Source organism: Nelumbo nucifera, chromosome 1 (assembly GCF_055504915.1).
Source record: "Nelumbo nucifera cultivar China Antique chromosome 1, China Antique-T2T, whole genome shotgun sequence".
Taxonomy (NCBI): domain Eukaryota; kingdom Viridiplantae; phylum Streptophyta; class Magnoliopsida; order Proteales; family Nelumbonaceae; genus Nelumbo; species Nelumbo nucifera.
The window spans coordinates 102,877,840-102,897,472 of NC_142649.1; the positions used below are offsets into that span (position 1 = coordinate 102,877,840).

At 40.2% G+C, this 19,633-nt stretch overlaps 1 protein-coding gene and 1 pseudogene across 1 annotated transcript in view; one reads left to right on the forward strand and one right to left on the reverse strand.

The window, feature by feature from the left end:
* LOC104611913 (O-fucosyltransferase 31-like) overlaps positions 1-19,633 on the reverse strand; it is a 64,892-nt gene that overhangs the window by 14,193 nt on the left and 31,066 nt on the right. The window contains exons 10-15 of the mRNA XM_088890770.1: positions 15,996-16,196; positions 15,836-15,891; positions 15,666-15,759; positions 14,306-14,393; positions 9,346-9,465; positions 4,410-4,841 (exon numbers count right to left, since the gene is read on the reverse strand). Coding sequence (XP_088746896.1) covers positions 4,410-4,841; positions 9,346-9,465; positions 14,306-14,393; positions 15,666-15,759; positions 15,836-15,891; positions 15,996-16,196 — 991 coding nt within the window. The remainder of the gene's footprint in view (positions 1-4,409; positions 4,842-9,345; positions 9,466-14,305; positions 14,394-15,665; positions 15,760-15,835; positions 15,892-15,995; positions 16,197-19,633) is intronic.
* On the forward strand, positions 16,731-18,982 carry LOC148803642 (putative UDP-glucuronate:xylan alpha-glucuronosyltransferase 4; annotated as a pseudogene).

A 19,633-nucleotide genomic window follows, 5' to 3' on the forward strand; every position in this document is an offset into this window, starting at 1 on the left:
AGACGACCTCATCCAAACAACCCTGTAAACATTAAGGGACCTTTAATTTTTGGGAAGAACACTCTGTGAATATCTCTACACTATCTCTTCGACTCGGACTAGCATTATTCCAACCTGCTCAGCTCGACCACCTCTTTCTCTACCGAATTGACTTGAGCGTCAAAGCACCTACCCAAGGAATAACTCCTCGGGCCTTTGACCTTTCTCCTGGTTGCAGATCTTAGTATGCGACTTCATTCTTCCACCTCGGCTTCATCCAGTTGGCAAGATTACCTGATTGTGTCCTCGATTTAGAACACCTCAGATCAGACAACATCACTTTTCTTTCCTCCTTCATTCCTTTCTTTCCTTTCTTTCTTTCTTTTTTTCTCAACCGACCTAGCTCTAGCTCTCTCTTTTCTCATAAAAGAGAGATAGAACCCTAATATACTAAGTCATCTATAGGTCAAATCATCTGAACTGTTCGACCTGGATGGTCAAACCACTAACCTAGAAACCGATGATCAAAATGGTTCCATTTCCAGGTCGATTTTTAAAACCTTGGACTGAACTATAACTCGAAGATCAAAAAATGTTGAAATTCTTCTTGACAACACAATGGGAATTGGGAAGGTATTTACTTTCCAACAACTTGACCCAAAGGTTATTCTTTTCATTGATAAACCTTCGTGCTAATTTTTAATTTAGAGCTTTGTTCATTGATCCCATTCTTTTTAATCATAAACCTTCTATAGTTCTAGATAGATAGATATTCTTCCAATTGGCTCACTTCAATTTTCTCCTAAGTCCTACCTTCTCCCTCATTGCACCAAAACTCTCTCTGAGTTTTTTCCATTTCCTTAATTGTCTTTTCAGGGATTTGTTGGGATTATAACTGATAAGAGCAACTTTTGGGTCTTAATATCAATAAAAATATTTATTTTTAATATAATTTCTAAAATAGATTAACTTTTTAAAAAATATATCAAATAAGGGCAAAAACACTAGTCATCTTCTTCCTCTTCCAAACCACTAGCCCCTACAAACTTCAATGACCACCATCCTCCAACGCCGCCTCTAGCAATGCCTTCGCCCACCTTTGACAACGCTGCTGGCCACCTCATGTCGTCTGATTGACATTAACGAAGCTGGGCAGAGGTAGAGGTAGCGACGACGATGATGCTAGTGGATGGTAGTCATTGAGATTTGCAAGGCTGGGGCAAAGGTGGGCGGAGGCAGAGGCAGCAACGACAACATTGGTGGATGAGTCATTTAGATTCACATAGCTGAGGCAGAGGTGGGCAGAGGGAGAGGTGGCAATGACAGCATTGATATGATAGTCATTGAGATTCGCACGACTGAAGCGGTGGTGGGTGGAGGCGTTGCTGGAGGTTGTCAGAGGCGGCGGTGCTGATGGATGGTTTGTAGGAGGAAGAAGATGAACAATGTTTTTGCCTTTGATATATATATTTTTTTAAATTAACCTATTTTAGAAATTATATTAAAAGCATTATTTTTATTGATATTAGGGCCCAAAAGTTGCCCTTATTAGCTATAATCCATTTTTAATCACTCAATAAGCAGGAATAGCTTGCGTAACCAACCAAATCACCACTTTTTTCCTTGCATAGAATAAAGAGGTTGTTTTTCATCAATCATAACCAATTGATTAAGGTTCATAACATCCAAAGTTCTTGACACCATTTTTCCTTTAAAATTTGTGCCCAAATCCCCCATAGTGTCTTCTAGTCATCTACTAAGTATAACACTGATAAACTTCTCTCTAGATTAGGAATGGATGGCCAGTAGCCAAAGAGAGGGTTACGGTACACACAAGAGTTTCAGTTATTTTTACAACTCTTTCTTACTGGTCAAGTAGAAGTAGTATAATAGTTGTATCTTATCTTATAACCTAGTGTGCTGAGCATTGGGCTTTTCTTCCGTGCTGAGCTCAAATAATCTAATCTTCAACTTGGATCAACTCATCTTCTCTCCTACCAATAGACGCTACCCACACGTAGCCACAGGACATTATAACCGTGCATTGGGAACAGATCCAAACCTTTGTCTTCTCGGTAAGCTTTTGGGAGCATTGTGAGTGGAAGATCCAGACTCTTTAATTATATATGGATTTGATCCCGTGCCTCCTTTCATGGAGAGAGGCAAGTGACCATCTCAACTATTATCATAGGCCTATTTTTTGTCCTGTCAGCTAAAAAGCAAAAAACTGTTCACCCATGAAAACACTTTTGAACGCAGATTGAGTTTCTACTTTCTATTAAATTGGTTATTGGAACAGAGGGGTGAAAAGCAACGAGTAGACATGCATGTTGCTCGTCAGGTAGCATAAACATAAACGTATGATGTGCCTCCTGGTTTAATTCGTTAATAGCAGAATCGGTACAGCCATAATTTTGCAATATAGGCCCCTCGCTCGACCACATGGTTGGTTTTGTTTTTGCTGTCGAACACCCCCTTAATGATTTAGTCTTGGTTCTTTCATGGGACAGGTGGCCAGTTTAGTTATCAGAATCGATAAAAAACTTTGGCTGTCCACGTTCGACAGCCGAGAGGCCCGAGACAGTGACTACTCACTAGGGCTCTCTCTCTCTCTCTCTCTGTTCACCCAGCTGATTCGAAAGAGAAGTAGCCCCCGGCTCGAAAGTGTGACTGGATCAATATTCAAGGAATGTATGTAAAAAGACGAAATTACAGTGGCCCACTGAATAAAACTGTACAAGAAATATTACCCCCCCCCCACCCTACAACTTCAAAGTGCAAATGCTACACACGCAACTGCTTCTGTCTATTTTTTTAACCTAATTAGCCATTTTAATATCTTATGACTAACTCCCTCCGACCCTTCTCAACATAGAGCCGCACCAGATAACTCACAAGACGGCATATCAATGACCCCACCAGAAATCTAGAATGCCAAACCCCCAACAATTAACAAAGGAACCTTGGACTTTTATCATGAATGCTAAACGAGACAGGTAACTTGATCATCACCGTTCCTCTTCGACGGGAAGCATGAGCCTAGGCCTTTTTGCAGATTGCTTTTCATTTGAATCTGAATCATCAGCACTCGTTTCAACATCATTGCCTATGAAACCCAGTTGTTCAGCTGACGCAACCTCTTGGTGGGGTGGGTCAAGGGGATTTTCTTGGCAGGGGAGGGATCCTTTGCTCTCATAGCTATCATCCATTCTATCCACCACCTCTTGAGAATCCTCAACAACACAAGCCTCCAACCTCCCATCCTCAACAACACAAGCCTCCAACCTCCCACTAGAGTCTGAACCTGGGCTTCCTGTGACACACCCAATGTTTTCTGGTGAGACTGATCTTGGCCTCTCTACTTCTGTCCCCTCTGGCTGATTTAGACCAACAAAATCCCTAATTTGACAATGCTCATCATCCACACCTATTTCTGATGAATATTGTGATACACAACCAGAAGAATCAGGGGATGAGCCTCCATCTTCCTCTTCATCCAATTCCATGCAGATTCTTGGGTTCCAAAGTGTCTCTGATGTTTCAAAATCTTTTGAGAAATATGAGGTTGAACAAGCTTCATTTGTCATTCCTGCCAGTGGGTGACAAGCTTCACCTGATGGTGCATACATAAACTGTTTGCCAGTTTCAGCATCCTCCTGTTTCCAAACCCAAAATGGAATGGAAAAATATCAGTCATTTAAATTTCCTAAAAGATACTTCATCAAATATTATGATTTTTTTCTCTTCACACAGAAGGAAATATTTTTCATAATCCCAGGAAAAGTTAAATCAAAATCTTGTCTCAGTATACCCAAGTAAAGCTAATAAAAACTGAGTTATATGTTGCCAGAGCCACTAGATTTAAGGATGAATTTGAAAGCTCTGCCTTTTTGTAAGAAGACTGTCAACATTGTGATTACTCAAGGTGATTTGGCTAGCCACACTGTGTGAGCCTGCATGAATAACTGGTTTCCCTAAGGACCTTATGACACAGTGGTGCACTTGGCATGCAGAGCTTGGCAGTAAATCAGAACCTCTTTTTGGTGCACCACTGCTTATGACTTACGAGTCTCAAAAGCACAGCAACAACTTGGACGGCGGTTAGGATTTCCATGAAGGGTACTCGCCGGTGAGCTGTAACACCACTGCTATTTTGTTTTTGCACCAGGACTAATTAAAAGCAACCAAACTGAGCTGTACTGGATATCTCAGCCAGGAGTTCTGATGGGACAAGACTGCATCCAGCAATCTTCTTCTCCAAACTTCAATGAGGAATTCATTATTTTTTCTTTAAAATAGGGAAAGGGAAGCTTGCACATTCATAGTGTTCTGCCCCTCTTTCACAATGTCAAGCCAGTCATGCTCACAAATGTTGACTAGATAAGTCAATTAACTAGAAATTTTTGGTGATATTAAGAAATACTACATACCTCTATTGACGGCATAGAAGATTTGAACCTCTGAAAAGCGTCCATCTGATCAAGAGGTCGATATTGTCCACCAGGATATGATCCAGAGATAGCTCCTGGCTCAAACAACTCCCTGAAAACTAATCCTGAATCTTTGCTGCATTGAACACCACCAAGAGATGGCGAAGCCAACAACTTGATTTCAATTCCTTGTTCAGCAGTGGAACAAGATGAATTACCATGAAATGTCTTTGCTGGACTGTGTTTCTCAGTGACAAATTCCATTGTATTTTCAGTGTCATTTTTTTCGATGAACTTGAAGGATTGATGCTCATCACCACAAAAAGTTGAAGGTGCTTTCTGAGACTGATCATCAAGGATTTCATGAATCAGTTTCTGGATATGTGCGCGCTTGAGAGAAGCCTCGGAAGGTGGAAACCAGTCCATGCTAAGCTGAAAAAGGCAGCTCACCAACATAAATATATATAACAATAAAAAAACAAGGCAGACAGCCAAATAAACAGTCAATATTGATAAAGAAACTTTAAGTCCCACATCAAAATGAAATTACTGATGTATCCCCTCTCCAAGGCACAGATAAAGGAATTGATTAATTTCATTTTTTGGGCTGCTTATTATCCTTGGAGGATGTGGTGGACAAATTTAGAGGGAATTATGTGGATTTGTCTGGAAGTGACTGGAATGGAGATTGTATGCAATTCTTAACATAAATGTTTATTATGTACATGCTCAAAAGATTTTTCTAGGAAAGGCAATTGTATTAGATATGAACTGCAAAAAGTAACTTGTATACAAGTATATTTCATGATTAATGAGAGAAGACCATGTTCAAGATTAACATAATTCCGCCCCAGTGTAACAAGTGTTCTCTTCGCCGCGCCATCAAGTGCCAACCACCATGCATAGCCCACCCGCGCCATCCAAGTGTGTGTCATGGGTGGGCTATGCATGTACTTTTGTATGGGGGATTGCCAATGGCATTATTGTAATACTGTAGTATGCTTTTTCACCTTTTTGATGTTTCTTATTGTCACTCCCCCAAAAGCTTAACGTACTCTTTGAGGGGCGGTAGGTAGTCGAGTGAGCTCATAAGCGTGTAAAGGTTAAGCACGAGATCCCCTCGACACTGTACTGTGTGCTTGTGCTTACCACTGATTAATGCAATACAAATAGCCTTTTGCTAATTCGTGTGCCATCTTGTTGCCTTTTTGTGTGTGTTTGCTTTGTTGCATAGGCTTACTCGCCCATTTCGAGTGTCGCACGGGGCCCCAACGATTACCCCCGTGACAGTTGGTATCAGAGCAGGAGCTCCTTTTAAGCCATTCGACCTGCAACGCGAGTTACAGCATGAAGCACAACAGGGACATCGTGGAGGAAATCGAGCATGCACTCTCCACATCCCATGAGGCTGATGATGCGCCCGCCAACGACATCGGCAAGGACAAGGAACCGAAGACCAGCAAACGTGAGAAATCTTCCAACAAGCATGCAGCCGTTGAGTTGCGCATGCTGCGTTGCGAAGCCACCGTAGGTGAGATGCAAGACTCAATAGACGAGCTGCATCAAAACATGGAAGCCATGGACAACACACTAGTCGAGATTGAAGGTCGCTTGAGTGGAGTCGTGGACGATGTCCGAGACATAATCAATGGCACGCTCAAGCAAATCTGCAGCACTGCGCGCCAACAAGAAGCAAGCTCCAACTCGCAGGTCCAAGACAGGCTTGACAGTTTTCAAGCCCAGCTCGATGAGATGAAGAACGAGTGGGCAATGTGGAGAAGAAGCACCTCCACATCAATGGTCGTCCAAGCCCAACTAGATGAAATGAGAGCGGAGTGGGCCTCACTGAAGTCCGCCGCATGTGCCTCCTCCGACACCCAAGCTCAATTAGAGGAGCTCAAAGCAGAATGTGCAATCTTGAAGAGGGTCGTCGCTAATCCAGCCAGCACTTCCTTTGCACATACTCCCTCCCACATCAAGATTAGGGAGCCAACTCCCTATTCGGGTACCCGCAATGCACGAGAGCTCGACAACTTCCTGTGGCAAATGGAACAGTACCTTACCGCCGCCAATGTGACTGATGAAATGACTCAGGTCCGCACTGCTACTATGTATTTGACTGATGTCGCTATGTTGTGGTGGCGCAGAAGGTGTGTTGATATAGAACGTGGTACGTGTGTTATCCGTACCTGGGCTGACTTTAAAAGAGAGCTGAAGAGCCAGTTCTACCCAGAGAACGTGGAATACCTCGCTCGTCGCAAGATGAAGACTCTCAAGCACGGCGACTCCCTCCATGACTATGTCAGAGTTTTCAGCCCTCACATTAGAAGTCACCGACATGTCAGACAAGGACTTATTGTTCAACTTCATGGATGGCCTAAAGCCTTGGGCCGAGCTTGAGCTCCAACGACGCAATGTTCAGGACCTTGCCTCCGCCATGGCCGTGGCTGAACAACTTATTGAACGGAGATTATCGGATGACGAAGGAAGCAGACCAGCCAGCCCGCGTACCACACATTCAAGTGGGGGAGATAGACAACCAAGTCCCCCGAAGGAGAAGCCACCCTTCAACCACAAACCAGTCGAGTACCACAAAGGGAAGCAGCCCCAAGGAAGTCAAAGCTACTACAACAACAGATATCAAGGGAGACCCAGCCATCCTCCCATTTGCTACATTTGTGGGGAGGAGCACTTCACCAGGAATTGCCCAAAGCGAGCAAAGCTGAATGCCCTCATTGCCAAGCCAAGTGATGATGAGCAGAGTGATGGAGAACGGAGTACCCATGCGCCAAGAGTGGGCGCCCTCCAACTTTTCAATGCCATGATGAAGAAAGGGGCTACCTCCAAACAGCCCTCCTCAGTCAAGAGAGGACTGAGGTATGTTGATGTAACCATTGGCGGGAGGCCAACCAGGGCCCTAGTTGACACAGGGGCCACTCACAACTTCATATCCATTGCAGAGGCCAAGAGACTTAATTTGGCCGTCTCCAAAGAGCCTAGCTGGCTCAAAGCAGTTAACACAAGTGCCAAACCTACTGAAGGCATGGCTCGCCGAGTAAGACTACAACTCGACACCTGGGATGAAGAGATTGACCTCTCTGCCGTCCACATAGATGATTTTGATATTGTCCTTGGAATGGACTTCATGGTACAGGCAAAAGCAGCACCGGCGCCTCACCTCGACACCCTGATGATCTTGGACGAGCAGTCACCTTGCATGGTTAACATGATCGCCACCGCCAGCACCAAGAAGAAGCACGTCTCTGCCTTGCAACTCCAACACCACCCTCCACCATTGATGGCAGAGAGATCTACAACAACCACCATTGCAACCAGAAGTGATCGCAGCAACTCCGGGAAGAAGTTAGCACCAGTGCCAGTGCCGCCACAACAACAGCAGCGAAAGCCACCTTTGTAGTAGAAGCCGCACACACCCACAACTGGTGGGCCCAACAGAAGACCCAAGGCCGTGTCAAACTTTGCCCACACCTACTACCACAACCACAGGGGAGAGCGAGTGCCACCCGAGCCATTTAGGGACCACATTCACATCATCCCTCAAGATGAATCCCGTAGTACCCTTGTGAGTCACCCTTGGGGAAAAATGCATGGGAACCAACACCCTAACAATCCAAAACACCATTTTGACCCAGCCTTGGCCACCAACTTTCCTACCACCATCAGGAACAAGTCAAAGTCCTACCTTGAAGCAGCCAAGCAGGGACTTAACTTAGGGACTAGCCATAAGTTTTCCCACCATCAAGAACATCCACTAGCAATCTACCCAACCTACTATCTGGGCCTTGGAAGAAACTCGGTTCGTGGAGCAGTCGAAGAACCTTCCTTCACCAACAACAAGTTCAAGCCTCAAGCAGAAGCTAGTCTTCGAGGACGAAGACTAAATTGAGTGGGGGAGACTGTAACAAGTGTTCTCTTCGCCGCGCCATCAAGTGCCAACCACCGTGCCTACAGCCGCCACTCCAGCGTCTAAGTGTGTGTCATGGGTGGGCTATGCATGTACTTTTGTATGGGGGATTGCCAATGGCATTATTGTAATACTGTAGTATGCTTTTTCACCTTTTTGATGTTTCTTATTGTCACTCCCCCAAAAGCTTAACGTACTCTTTGAGGGGAGGTAGGTAGTCGAGTGAGCTCATAAGCATGTAAAGGTTAAGCACGAGATCCCCTCGACACTGTACTGTGTGCTTGTGCTTACCACTGATTAATGCAATACAAATAGCCTTTTGCTAATTCGTGTGCCATCTTGTTGCCTTTTTGTGTGTGTTTGCTTTGTTGCGTAGGCTTACTCGCCCATTTCGAGTGCCGCACGAAGCCCCAACGATTACCCCTGTGACACCAGGGTTTATGTAATGTCTACTACCTCTCCTAATATGTAGGAAAGATATATTGGGTCACTCGATCATTGAGTTGTAGGCTAACCACACTCCACCTTTTTTTTTGACAGGTAACCACCCTCCACCTTTTTGCGTCTCTACACTTTTCAAAAAAAGTAAAAAATTATTAAACTCTACATTACAACAGTTATTTGAGGGTGGCTAATAAATTTTAGATGGTAAACCAAAGCCCAGGAGGAGAAAGGTAATGTTAAATGCTAAGAGGTCATGGTGTAAAACTTAATCCTATTCCCTTAGACTGAAAATACATGTAAGATATTCATTAGATCTTATAAAAAAGTGATTTATAATTTTATATAAAAAAATGCCATGCACCCTAAGAGAAGTACAGAACTAGCCTTTCCACCCAAAGTGCTATTTACATTAGCTCAGTTTTTCCTATATAAAGTAGATACCAAACCATAAGAAGTGAAACTAGACCAATGCATGACAACTACTGAAACTCTGAAACCAAGATATGATAACAAATTTAGAAAAAAAAAATCCTTCAAGTGTATTTGCAGAATAAAGAGTTTACTTACAAAGCTGGAGAACCTTGTTATCCTGAAAGGGTTAAAGTTGACTGGAGCGTCCTCCAAAAACAGTTCCACATAGTGGAGCAGGAACAAGCCACAATCAAATGAATTTTCCTGCTGTGGCAGCTGGAAATACATTGAAAATTTGAGAAGGTAACATGTAAATACCAACAAGAATCAGCTAGAATGTCATAAATCATTATAAAAAAGATGAAACATAGAAAGCTTCAAAAAAGATGCATTTTTACCTCATAATTGCTATATATATATATATAGCAGTAAGTTTTGTTGATTATGGAAAAGAACTATAATATGTACAATAGTTGAGGGTTCTTAGCAGTTAGAATAGACAAAGCTACCTAACCCCATGTTTATAAATACAACTTGAAAGTTGAAACTAGAAAGTAGCCCCCCCAAAACAATTGTTCCCTGTTAACCCCTCATTTAGAAAGTGAGTCAAAAATTCTGTTATCTGCTCTATGTGACCATAGTCCATAACCAACACACCTTACCTCCATGACCAATTGCTTAACTTATAATTTGCCAGTGCTTCCAGGTCCCTTCAACTTCCAACTTTAAACCATTTGACCACTGTTCTGGAATCACCTTCCACTACTAGAACAGGTCATCAGCCAATGTTGGTCCTAGCTATCTGGGGTCTTGGGAGGAGTGAACAGGATACAGACTTAATCTTTGACTTTATTTTTGCTCAAGTGGCTTCTCTCAGACTTGAACTTGCATTCTCACACTTGTCAGCCCTAGATTTTACTATTACACCATGTAATCAACTTCCACTACTGCATTTCTCAAATTCGGTGACTTGTATAATTTTAATCCTTGGAGCACAGTATGTACTTCAGCTATTCTGCGGTCACCCATGCCTATTGGTCCTGAGAATAAGACAATAATTAAACCTGAATAGTCCCTGATAACTCCCCCTACTCTGGAAAGACCAATGTTACCAATGTTGCAGCCATCAAAGTTTACTTTCACTCAGTGTTTTAAAAGGTGTGGGAAACGTACACCTGGAGGTGCACCTCCTCCAGGCAAGATGCCCCCAAAATGCATTGAGGTATATGCTGGAGGCATTAATACCTATGAGGCATACACCTCAGGTGCAACAGGCGTTTGCCTCACATGAATTTTGCATGAGGCATGCTAGTACACCTCATGCACAGCTCATACAAAAAGACAGAAAGAAAGAAAAAAGGAAAAAATGGAAAGGAAAGGGAAGGTAAGGAAAGGAAGTTTCAGCTGGGGCTCTGCCAACATGTTTCAGCATGAATGCAAAACCATGAATCTAAAAGAGACCACAGAAAAGGGGAAATCCTATGCAATACAAAAATTGGAACTTGTGCCAGTAAGGAAGAACCCAATACTAGGATTGCCAACTCACGTTTAAGAAAATATGCTAATCATTTATATGGCAGATGTCAAGGATCCAAAAGAATGGAGTGAGCTTTGATGCTCAGGCTCTTATATGATGGCTAGTCACCAAGGGCCTCCTTAAGAGTTAGACATCCAACTAATGGCAATATGAGAATCCTATATGATAACTAATCCGATCAAAAACCATGAGGGAGAACCTGAGATCCTGAAGGAGGAAAAACTACACCCTCATTAAGTCCCCATGTCCTAGATGATCAGCACAGGAAGAATTACATCATATCTGCTACTTGTGGACTCCTATCCCAGAGACCAAGAGGTAGATCCAAGATGTTTATTTTTTTTTTTAATAGCCCCAAAATTTACTCCAGGTGGAGGGGTGGCCACGTTAATATTTTATTAATGATGATCAGTAAAAAAAAAATAGATACAGGGGAGGACGTAGCCCGCCTTGCCCTAGAACCCAAATACAAATGTTTTTAGTAAGTCTAGAACCCATGCCTCTAATTTCTATATGTTGCTTAATTATCATTAGTCCACCTCTTTACTACATCCAAGATTTTCATGTAAGAGTCTTATACTTTATGAAATATCTTGTAATTTTTTTCCAAAATTCCCCAGTTTCCCATCAGCAGATTACTTAGCTGACAAATTGGCTAAGCAAGGGGTTCAGAAGGCACATCTGTTTTGGGCTCAAATGTAATGTAAATAGAAGGGAGGGGGCATTGGAAACTGGCTATGTTTGGGGATGCTGTTGCATATTGTAAATATTACATTTATGAGTAACATGAAGCAATGTTATTAATGAAATATCAGAAAGTACAAAAGACAGGTATCCAAGAGGTTGATATCGCCTGGTTACAGAATATATACATCAAAGGGTTACTACCATCCCCCTAAAAGAGATTCCCTCTCTCCACCCCTTGTTTTGACAACCATTAGCAGCCCTGTAAACACAGTGCACTAAGACCTCCTCATTTATTCTAAGCTCTTTTTATCTCCCTTAATAAGTTATTGTACTGCCAAGGACATCTTTCACCATCTCAGACCCAACCCACAACCACTCTGGAGTACTCCCTCTATTATCACATTGACATAATTCATCCTTTTTACAAACCTCAATCCCTGTAGCACTGCCAATATTTCAGCTTTGGTTGAGTTTCCATGGCCTTCTGGCCTAAAAAAATTGTTAAAATGTCTTCATTGGTGTTCCTGAACACTCCTCCATATGGGGTTGGATTACCCATGCTGCATCCATTGAGGGTGAACAACAACACTGCTGATGGAGTATTGTAAATAATACATTCTTTATGATTTATTATAAAATTTTCAGTTACTGATAAAAAAATTTCCCCTAGAACTAAATGCACACCAGTGCCATCTCCAAAGAAAATCCAGCATGTCTTTAAGAATTACTTCTATAAAGACAGAAAATTTCCTTGAAGGCCTGAACCAAGAAGACATACTTACATTGAGAAAATAAGTGGTTTGTGGATCCCTTATCTTCAAAGCATAAGATGCAAGCACGAGGAAAAATGCCTCAACAGTGCTGTCTGAACATAGACAGGGATGTTGGAATCTCAAACGTGTCTAGGAGTCTGATTCAGCAAGATGAAAAACATAGACTCGGAGACACATCTAGAAAATAATAACTACTACTAAACTTGTGTATTCTAACATCAGATACCACACAAAAGGGCATAAAAAAATAAAAATGTTGTCTTCATTACCTAAGAAAGTAATATGGGAAAGAGATGGTAATTATCATTACATCAGATGCTCATTTATGTTAAATAAGCAAAGACATGAAGGAAAAGGATATGTCAAGGTGCCCTTCAAGAATCTGTAATGTTGGAATACAGTACATATCTGACACACATTTGCTCCATTTAGAAGAGTCCATGCAATACTGGCTCCAAGTCTCTTAATTTCCCTTGGAGCAGGTTGCAGCTGCTTACTTTCACCTAAACAAGGCTCTTGTGGTAGAGGTCTACATTACTTTAAAGGGAACTTGTGGGTTAACAACTTCATAATTGGCTTGTCAAATTAGAGATAGAACACTTTTACGTTAGTTAGACTAACTATTCTCTTTCAACATTGGCAAACAATGGAAAAATTAATTGAAATATGATCCCCTACATATTTTCAGAACCCCTACAAATCCTCTAAAAATGCTTCAATACCCTGAATGCCAAAATAGTGATTTAATGAGTGCCCTGTAGGCACCCATTGAAGTGCACTTGATCCACCATTTTGTGTGACATTTTGAGTGTCAAAAGAGTGACACCCTGAATGCCAAAATAGTGACATTGGCAAGCAATGGAAAAATTAATTGAAATATGATTCCCCCACATATTTTCAGAACCCCTACAAATCCTCTAAAAATGCTCCAATACCCTGAATGCCAAAATAGTGATTTAATGAGTGCCCTGTAGGCATCCATTGAAGTGCACTTGATCCACCATTTTGTGTGACATTTTGGGTGTCAAAAGAACTAAATTTGGATACAGTGCCATAAAACTCTAAATGACCTCTAAAATGGTGTATCAACCACAAGGGCTAACTAACTGTTAGGTGCTGAGAAGTATATGTACCCCTAGGTATAATCTCCCTTTATGGGCCGTTTCTGGAATTGAACTAAATGCTACATCAGAAGATGCAAGGATAGCAACAACATGAAAAAATAACATTTACCTCCATGACCTCATTTTCTCACATCAAATAACCAATCAATAGTTGAGACTATCATATTCCCACACTCTCTCATGTAGAAGGATGTTTGTACTTCTATTCCTCACTTTTTTAAGCAAACCTTAGTTTAGGAGGAAGGGGGGTAAATGTAGAATTTGGTCCCAGGTCAGTGGGCACTGCCTCCATTGGCTTCAGCTAAGCCAGCTGACACTTTCCCTTTTTTTTTTCTTTTCGATTAAGTAAATTTCATTAAAGAATGACTAAAGGAGAGCATGGGCCATTGCGACCTGGGTGACAAGGGTTCAAATTTTGGAAACAGCCTGCATGAGTAAGGCTGCATACATCTGTCCCTCCCCAGACCCCACATTGGCGGAAGCCTCATGCACTGTGCTGCCTTTTAATGACTAAAGGAGAAAAATGCACAAGGAGAAAGAGATAAATATAAAATACTTTTTTTGGAAAGTAAAGAAAGACACAAGATGCTGAACAAAAAGAAATGATACAACAAACTATGGCAGACCTAAAGGGCCACTCTTAAACAAACCTTTGGGGGAAGGCCCCAACCAAGTCCAGAAATCCTTATGACCAGCTGAAGAAGATGTTACTCTAGCCACCTGCTTCTCTGGCTTGCTTTTTGATAATTAATGAAAATTCTGTTAATAATCAATTAGATGTGGTACTGAATAGAACAGAATGGTTGAACAAGGTTCAAATAGCTCACCCCATATAATTGGCACAAGGCATCAATTATGATTAACTAAAATACACATTCAACATTCATGGTCATCTCCAGAACTAAATTTCAGATAAGAGGACACTGTTTGAAGTCTAAATATTGTTTATCCATGTAATTACATGCTATAGAAGCTAAAACAGTAAACTGAAATACCTCCAGTGGAATAAACCGCAAATTAAGGAATTTTTCTGAAACATCTTCAAGTGCCTTTTGCCTTTCTTTCCACTCTTCCCAAAGGTAGCTGTTCCCTCAAGATAAGAAAAGGTCAATGAACAATTGTCAATGAAAGTTTAAAAATGACGAATATAAGTTTCTAACAATGCTTTAAGAATTAAAAAATAAATGATGATTAATCTTTAAGCAAGGGCCTACATCATATAAAATCACCACTTCTATCCAATTTAGAATGCAGAAAATATAATTTTACAACCAGGTCAGATTTCAGAATCCACATGCAAGCAGATTCTAGGAGCAGACTTGGTAGAATGATCACAACAAAGTAATCCAAGTTTTTATTGGATTTTATGAGGATGAATTTTAGAACCTAGATTTTAGAACCAACATACTAAATTCCAAAAGGACTTTGGAATACCATGATTAAAAGGGCCCCAAATTGAATGCTATCAAAATATTTAAGTCAGTTGGAGAAGTCCAAATTATGGACTAAAACTACACAAGTGTATATGTTGTATGCTTTTAGTTTATAACTTTTTTTTGAAGATAAATAAAGAAGAAAATTTATTGAAAATAAACAATGGTACAACTTCTTAGGTGACACAGTCACTAAACCAAAATACAATGATCAAATATTCAAAATACACCAAAATTACAAACCAAAATCTTCTTTTTACCCCTAATTCTCCATTACTTTTCATCTTCCATTTCAATATTTTTTTGTTTCTTCCCATTCATTACTTTATAAAGAATAGGTGGCTTGTACTAATCTCCATTAAGTAACTTACAAGTGAAAAAAATTTATAAACATGGTTACTGGCAAACTATCCCAAGCAAATTCTTTTCAGTATGGGGAACAAACGTAACTTTTGAGGGTCCCAAGGTTTCTCGTTATCTCACATATACATGCATATTGAGAAGAAAGGAGTTAACACCTGGGAGGAACAGAGCAACAAGGAAATATGCCTATAGAACCCCAAATCCATCCAACCAACAACAGTTAGTAGACTTGTATCTACAAATAACTACTCTAATAGAGAGGGCATACTTTGGGTATAAAGCATGGTACAACTAAACAAAAATTATTCTTAATAACTTGAAGACAGCAGGATCTCTATTTTTTTTTGGTGGGGAAGGGGGTGTACAACATTATAGGCTCCTCAAAGATTTTATCCAAATTCTCTAAAGCCCTTACACTCAACCAAGGGGAAGACATTTTCTACAAGGAATGCCATACAAGCCTGCATTTTGAATCAGATCATCACAAAAATCTGGAGAAAGGTCCAAGATCAGCTCCAAACTCTACAGGAAAAAGGCAAAAACAAAAATGAAAGATAACCTTTGAACAAGATTCTTGAGGCCTTTATGACTTCCTTTGATAGAATCCATGTGCAATATGCATGGTACCTTCGTGGCCTTGATAAGATCTTCATCTGGGGAGAAAAACAAGGTCATGAAGCATAAACCTTGGTTTACTAAAATTCATATTGCAACTTCAAATGAACTTGCCTTTAAAATTGACTATTTCACCAGGATGGCAGATGACCATCAAGCTCCAATGAAGACTGTTGATCAAGATGCAATAAATATGTTACATCAATGGCAAAACTTTTTTACAGTTGAAATCACTTTTATGGCAAGAAAAAGATATGCACTACTAATTTCTTACTTGAAGTTTACAGGAATGAAGATGTAATCTTTTTCAAAGAGATTCACTTTCCTTGTCCATTTCCGAACACGTTGAAAAGCTGCCCTGCCTTCAGAAGCACTAGATGGATCTTTGTCCATATCAGCCAGCTTTCGAAAGAAAAAACTATTAAAAAAGTGGAACCTATGTTTGCTCTCAGGTTTGATTTTATTCTTCAAATATCTGCAAGTAATTTACAAAGTTGTTAAGAAATGTACTTTCCAAACCTAAAAGTTGAAGCTAAAGCCACAAAAAAAAGCATAGATAAATGTAATAATATGCATTACAAGAAAACAATGTGACTGCAGAAGTTGCTAAAATAATAATAAAAAAGGTATAACTAATCAATCAAATTTGTTAAATTTATAATGTTAATATTCATTGAACAAACAAAATAATCCTAAGTGCATCAATTTCAACGTAATATACAATCCAAAGATAGGTTCTATAAATCAAAACAAATACCAAAGGCGTTCATATCAGTGGTTATTGACTATTTCTACCATTTTTGTTAAGTAAATACAATTACAGCTGTGTCATTATAATAACAAGAATACTAAAATGAAAAATAGCTATAAGACTGGGAGCTTTGTATGAATCAGGGTCTTGAGTAATCAAAACACAACACATCCTAAAATGAGTGCAGTAGAAATCTTGAGTAATCAAGACACGACACATCCTAAAATGAGGGTAGTAGAAACAAAGGTTTTCATATGAATGAGCGGTAAGACTCAAAGGAATACAAACAAACAATTACAAATGAATAAATCTTTCAGAACTTAAGAATAGACCCAATATATGATAAAATCAGAAGGTATAATAAGATAATTTGGCCTTATGCACAAGATACAATGAGACAAAAGATATCATGCCAAACAGATCCAGTGTACACAAAGGCACAAAGTAAACAGCATAGATTCAAAGGTTGTTAAGAAGAATTCAGAGAGACAAAGGGTAGAGTTGAGTCACAAAAACTTGGGTTTGAAATCCTTGATGTCTCACAATACAACTAGTGGCGATCATTTATAGCCCACCCTGGTTGGAACTTGTGGCGGAAGAGTTATAGACTAAGTGCCTAGGCGAGCGCCTACATTCATCTAAAAAATTGTTTTTTTTAATTTATTGATATTTTTATTCGATGTTTTATTCTTTTAAAATAAATCTGGTTACATGATATCATTCTAGTATTAAGACCAAGTATACAGCCTTTTTTTTCTTTATGTCATAAGGGTTTTTTTGGTTCGATTGGAGAGGGAGGAGAACCGAAGACTTCAAGCCCCAGCCCAATTCCATCGCACCTCAGCTACTTCACTGATTCAGACATTTTTTCCTTTTTTTTTTTCAAATCAGCTCCACTCCTCCCTTCACTGATTCAGTCATTGTTCTCACTTCTCACTTCAGTTTCTAACAGACGAACCTATCATTAATATATATGAATATGATTATATGGCTGAAATCTATAGATTTTACATTTATAGATTCCATCGCTTGGGCGCCATATGGTCGCCCAGGCTCACCTAGTCACCTTGACAACTATGGGACCAAAGAATGCATATGAAGAGTCCAAAGAGAAACTACCCTACCGTAGGTTGTTTGTAATATTTCCACTTTTTTCTGATTTTCATGAATAAAATGCTCTAGTTATTCATAAAAAAAAAAAATCCAAGGAGATGCCTCCTACCCCAAGGCCAAAACATACACAAAAAAAGTTAATAATAATTATTAAAAGGGAAAATTCCCGATAGGTACCCAGTACTTTAGGTCGAGTGCCAATTTAGTACCCGAACTTTGAAACGCGACAATCTAGTACCCGATCTTTCGAAATGCGACAATCTAGTACCTACTGTTAATGGACCATCAGTTATATATATCACGTGACCTCATGTGTGATTTAAAACTTTTGAAAATGTCAAAATTACCCTTGGAAATAAAACACACTGTTCATCATCTTCTTTCTCAAGAAAATGAAGTAGAGCCCAATCTCTCAACAGTCCAGACCATAATTTCATGACGAAAACCCAAGAGCCCAAAATAAAGGGCTCGCCGCTCGCTATCCTCCAAGTGCCCAAAATAAAGGAAGCGACAAACCCTAGTTTTTAAAATCCAAACTTCAGAAGCTTACGTAACAATCCTCCACTCTTTAGAAGCTTACATCTGTGGTGCCATAGTCTTGGCCTAGAGCATATTTCAGTCGAACTCTACCAAAGATTTGATCTTACTTGCCAACGAATCCATAACTAAGACAAGCCAGCGAGCCCTTCGGGCTACCAGATGGAAGATCAAGCAAATCAATCGCATTTGAAGCCCCAACGCCAAGAGAAATACCTACCTACAATGAATGGAACTACAGTAAGCTGCTGATATGGCAGCTTACCGAGTATGGCAAGATCATCTTCATAGAATCTAATTTGGTCACACTCAGAAACATCGATGAATTTTTCCGATACCCCCAGTTATTGGCCATAGGAAACAACCAGGTTCTCTTCAATTCTGGGATCATGTTGATTGAGCCATCGGAGTGTACATTCAGGAAGTTGATGGATAGGAAGCAAAATGTGGTTTAATACAATGGAGGAGACCAGGGCTTTCTAAATGAAGTGTTTACGTGGTGGAACTGGTGGCCGTCGACTGAATTATCTAAAAGTTTTCGAAGAGACTAAAACTAGTGAAAGAGAGAAGCTGTCGAAGTCTCTGTACGTGTTCATTATTTGGGGTTGAAGCCATGGATGTGTTACAGTGACTACGACTGTAACTAGGATATGGGGAAATGCCGTATATTTGCGAGTGACTCGGCTTACAGAAAGTGGTGGCAAGTGTTCAATGCAATGCCGAAGAGGTTGCGAGCTTATTGCAGCCTCACTAAGAAAATGAATGCAAGGATAAACAAGTGGAGAGAACGGGCAAAGAATGGCAATTTCCCCGATAGGTACTAGAAGATCAAGGTTAAGGATCTTAGGCAACACCATTGATGGAACATTAATTTTTAAAGTAACACCTAGCAGGTGGAATATTAATTTTTCTCATAGGTAATTAACAGGTGGAATATCAATCATGTGAAAGGGTACCCACACCACTTTGTCTATTAACAAAGGACCCCTGGTTTTCCCTTCGAAGACTTATGAGTGCTGAGATGCGTTTAACTTGAAGGGCATTTGTTACACAGTTGTTACTTTATCAACCAGTAATGGAACACCTAGGACCACCTTTTAACATATGGTTGATAAAGAAATTAGGTTACACTTGAAGGGCATTTGTGTCTTTTCCCATGACACTTAATGGTTGGTTAATAGCAGGTACTAGATTGTCGCATTCTGAAAGTTCAGGTACTAGACTGTCGCGTTTTAAAGTTTGGGTACTAAATTGGCACTCGGCCTAAAGTACATGGTACCTATCGGGAATTTTCCCTTATTAAAAGGTAGCCAATTTAACATCTTTAAAGAAATGGAAGTTCAATGAGGGATAAAAGAATGATTTATATGGGATTGAGTTCTACGCAACCAAATATTATATCATATGGAACATGAAAATTCAATAAAGAAACATCATCATCTAAGCCTTGTCCCAACTATATGTGATTGGCTAGTTGAATCCCATTTTGCTAACCCATTTTGTTCAATGTC